Source organism: Sabethes cyaneus, chromosome 3 (assembly GCF_943734655.1).
Source record: "Sabethes cyaneus chromosome 3, idSabCyanKW18_F2, whole genome shotgun sequence".
Lineage (NCBI taxonomy): Eukaryota > Metazoa > Arthropoda > Insecta > Diptera > Culicidae > Sabethes > Sabethes cyaneus.
In genome coordinates, this window is record NC_071355.1 from 252154858 (window position 1) to 252159500 (window position 4643).

General features: G+C 45.4%; 1 protein-coding gene across 1 annotated transcript; it reads right to left on the reverse strand.

The window, feature by feature from the left end:
- Positions 1-1587: 1587 nt before the first annotated feature.
- Positions 1588-3060, reverse strand: LOC128743852 (MDS1 and EVI1 complex locus protein EVI1-A-like). The gene has a single exon (XM_053840534.1). The coding sequence runs from the start codon at positions 3058-3060 to the stop codon at positions 1588-1590; it is 1473 nt and encodes a 490-aa protein (XP_053696509.1).
- Positions 3061-4643: the final 1583 nt, after the last annotated feature.

Below are 4643 nucleotides of genomic sequence, written 5' to 3' on the forward strand. Positions count from 1 at the left end.
TCGAAAATTTTCCTTTTTTTTTATTTACTGAAGTTCATATTTGTTATTTAATGAATTGACTGAAGTGATTTATATTGGTAGCTTGAAATAAAAAGGTTAGGATATATATTTAATTTTTTTGTTCTGAAAGATAGGAGGGGGGGGGGGAGGTTTGCCGTGAGGTGACGTACCTTCTCAGGGGGGATCATGAATGTGTGACAAAATGTGACAAGGAGGGGGGGGCGGAGGTGGGTTTCATTTTCATTTTGGTCAAAATTTGCGTGACGTACTAAATGGATGTCGCCTTTCTGTATTAGTTTTTTCCATGTTTTTGCCATTATTATATTTTTATTTTCATTATTATTTGAAGCGTTTTTGCAGAATTTTTGTTATTTTTCGTGTCATGCATCCTCTTTTTAATTTTATTTCTTGTTTTATTTTTGTATCATTATTGTTAATAGCATTGTTGTTTCATTTGTGTGCTCTTTTTGGGTTATTTTTGTATCATTTTTGTTTTACCCATCTTCTACGTTCAATATCTGTGCCATTTTTGTTTTTTTTTAAATTATGAAGGCTTGCATCCTTTTCATTTAATTTTTAATAAGGCATGATTTAAAATAGTGCACTTATAATTTTTTAACTTTACTTTTTGGGTCAAAAAACAAAAAAGAAGAAAACTGATCCAATTTAATTCTACTATGTGTATTTTATTCACGACAGATACGTATTTCGCCTACGACTTGCAGGCTTCTTCAGTGTCTGTTTTCTGTTTCGAAAGAGTTATAAATATGAAAACCGTAATTGTCGTCCTGTGCTGGCTGCAAAGTCTTATCGATTAAGTAGGGTCAAGTCTAAAAAAGACGTTCATAACCTAAGCCGTTTTTTTGTTGCGATAAAACTGGAAAACTTCTATTGAAGTTTTCTGGAAGAAATTGGCCACCTCGAATTTTTTTTAATATTTTTTGCGCGTGTATAAAATTTTTGAAAACTCTTCGGTAAGCCTTGCAAAAAGCGTGTCACCTGGCATAATTTTTAGTTTAAAGGGAAATGAGTCGTCATGGATTTTGTACATTTCAAAAGCAGTTTTTTTGTTTGAAACTAAAATTCTGTTTATGAATATATATTCGCTGTGTTATGCAAGAAGAATATAGTCAATACATTTTTAAATACAGAACCACGGTTTTTTCGACGAAAAGTTAATGACTGCTCGTTTCCTGCAGCTCAATCTGTGAACAGAAAAGTGATTCGAAAACATTATGTACGGCATCAGACTTTAAATAGAAGGTGGCGTGGGACGCTCGCCCCAGTGTGTCCCACCCTAGGCACGTCAGTGTTCATTCTAAATTATGAAAGTTTATTCGGTTTTATCAGTCGGATTTAACTGAATTAAAAATAATAAAAAATAACAATTACTGATCATCAATATTTGTTAAAACACGTGCAGATTGCTTTTACCAAACACAGACATCAATAGAGGATATTAAAAAAACTCTTATCTGAGGTCGCCTTCCCCCGGCATTCGAGAGCCACCACCGAACGTCGCCACAAAACAATACCTTCCAACTAGTAGGAAACGACGAACGGGGGCTGACACTCCTACACCTTCGGTCAGGTAACCTGCACCTGTTCCCCCTCGTCGTCGTCATCGTCGTTGGCTTCCATTTTGATTTCCAGCTGACCGCTGCGCGAGCTTCCGGCCGGTGAAGCCGGCTCCGAAGGAGTCGAACTGCGAGATGATCCGGTCGCCTCTTGCTGCTGGGCGGCGGCGGCGGCTGCGGCCGCAGCCTGGACCTGGGCCGATAGTGTAGTGTGCTGCTGCTGCTGCTGCTGCTGTTGCTGCTGGTGTTGTAGCTGCTGCGATTGATGCGGCTGATGGTGTGGCTGGGGTTGCATCCGCAGAGGGATGGGCAGTTGTGTCACCTTACCCATGAAGGAACGAATCTCCTCGAAGTACGAATCCTCCGGAATGCCACGACTGTTTCGTCGGGCCGCCCGGAGGCGTTCGTCCAGCCCGAGACCCAGTCCGGCGGCGTCGGCTTCGTGCTTCTTGAGGTGACGATCGAGGTTGGTCTGCTGACCGAAGCAGCGCTCGCAGAGGGCACACTTGAAGGGACGCTCCTTGTTGTGGATGTTCCGCACGTGACGCTGCAGGTTGCTCGATATGCTGAAGGAACGTTCGCAGTACTTGCATTTGTACGGTTGCTCGCCGGTGTGCGTCCGCAGATGCCGCGTCAGGTTGGCCGATCGAGGAAACACTTTACCGCAGAACTTGCACGAGTAGCGATCTTTGTTTTTGGCAGCCCCCGGCGGTAGATTGTGGTTGATGCTGTTCGAGTTATTGTTGTTGTTGTTATTGTTGTTACTGTTGCTGCTCGGGATTCCGTTTCCGTTGGTTCCCTGGCGAAGCTGGTTGAGACTTGCGGCGAGGGCATCTCGTTCCTTCAGCCGCTGGAGATCGTACGTGACGGGAGAGCGTGCGGGTAGAAAGGAATTCCGATAGCCCGGCAGAGGCAAGCCGGCCTTAGCGATCGCCTCCAGCATGAGTGGATTAATCCCGGGCGGTGGGAAGATTGGAGGATTGTGACTCGCTAGATTAGATATTCGGAACTCGTCTTTCACATTGATGTGGTTGTTATTGGTGTATTTAACACTATTGTTGTTGTTGTTGTTGTTGTTGTTATTGTTATTATTATTGTTATTGTTATTGATAGGACTTGGACTTTTTCGATGGCTTGTGGTGTTGTTATTGCTCAGATTATTGTTATTATTATTATCCTGGAACTGTATTACGCCGCCTGGCTTGGTGGTGTCCTCGTTGGCAGTTCGTAGAGGTTCCTCTTCGTCGGAGGTCGTTGAATTGCTACTGTTCGTCGACTTTTTATGATCTACCCGTAGATCCAGCGGTTGATCCAGCAAACTTTGCTGTTGATGCAATAAATTCGAAGACGAGGAGCGGTTGTTGGTGGAAAAATCGAACGGTAGCTGAGCCGACACGGTCGAGCCCAGGCCAAGTAGCGGATAGACCGCCCCTTGCTTAGGACTGGGAAGCATTTTTCTTGGTGAGTGATCTTTTTCTCGCATCTTTCCAGGAAGCTTAGTCACTGCTCGATCTCTCCTGGCATTCCTTCGCTAGTAGTCCACAATCTGAAAGCAGAAGAAACGTGAAACGGAAATTAATTGAGTCATTCATTATGTTCTCCGGCAAGGAAAAGAGGCAAATGTTTGTTTTGAAAGCTCGACAGCACATTCCGGCAGAACAATGAGCTGCATTCACAGCGTATAGACAATTGAGCAGCGCGAGTGCCATAACTCCTTGCCCGGCGCAGATCCGCGATGAAAATAAATCCCAACTGTCGCAGAGTAAATATTTAAATAGCTATTAGCTTTTGATATTGTGGAGTGCTTTTTCTTTCCCCGTCGAGGGGAGCGCGATATGACAAAAGGAACCGCGTCGGCCTCTTTCCGGGATTGAATTGTTTCTCAGTTTATTACCGCCGAGTTGGAAAGATTTCCAATTCCTTCCGAGCGACAGCATAATGGTGGATCCTTTCAAAAATGCTGAAAAGCACCGTCCGTCAATCGTCATGAATCGCCGAAGAGCCGACTGAAGATTGATTTCCAAAAGTGATATTCCGCCTCACAAATAGCAGCAATTGATTTGGCGCAGTTTAGCTTCCCCGTTCCAATTAACCAGATTGGCCATAAATAAATTGAAAATCCCATCATGCCGTTTTGACCACACCAGGCGCTAGCGCTAGCGCAGGCGGGCGGACGATCGATGGGGTCTCGTAAAACCAGCTCAGATCGAAACGTCGCGCATAAATCTATCGCTTTCCATATTCAATTGCAACCTACAGCGACCTACCCCAACCGTCCAACCGCTCAATCCGTTTCGCGGGGCGAAGTTCTTCGCTCCAGATTTCCATTTATGCATACTATTTTGTTTTCCCCCGCCTGCGCCTACCCAACTGACCTACCCGACATCGGGAGAGTAGGACACTCAAACGACGGCACGTGGGTGTCTCTGGCGATGTGACTCCGTTCCATAGGTCTTTCTGCAGAAAACTGTACCTACTCTCTGTTTTCCCTCCTCTCGATCAACAGTGATCGCGTGTTCATTCTTTACCCACTGAAGAAGGAGTCCAGACCGGGCGCGCGCACGGTCGAGCTCAAACCAAGCACCAACATAATAGAGATCATTCTTTTTGTTAATGTTGCTGATGTATCCCAACCCGCCCGCCTCTAGCCCACCGCCGTCATCCCTTTCCGATCCCTTTGCCGTCCAACCGTCCAACCGAAATGGGTATCTTCAACAAAAGCAGCGGTTGGCAAGGAGGCGCCCCGTCATTCGTATGTATGACCAGCCATCCATATTGTGTGCCACTAGTGGCAACCACAACCTAGTCGGCTTCGTTGGATGCCTTTGGAGTGCTGCGGTTTGTTTGTTTTCCGTGATGTTGTTAGAGGGCTTTGGCGCGTGATACGAACCCGGGAAACACTATCAACCCGCTCCGTCGGCAACGGCAGTGAAAAAAATAAGACGCGAAAATGGAATCGTGATGTTCGATCATTATCTGGTGTGGTTTTTGAAGCAATTTTTGAAGACTCTCTTAAGAGGATCAACTACCATTCCGGTAAGTTTGGGTTTGTATCGTACAGGGGGA

Bases quoted from the DNA above. Each gene is read 5' to 3' on its own strand.
- LOC128743852 (XM_053840534.1), bottom strand. From the start codon at position 3,060: ATGCGAGAAAAAGATCACTCACCAAGAAAAATGCTTCCCAGTCCTAAG.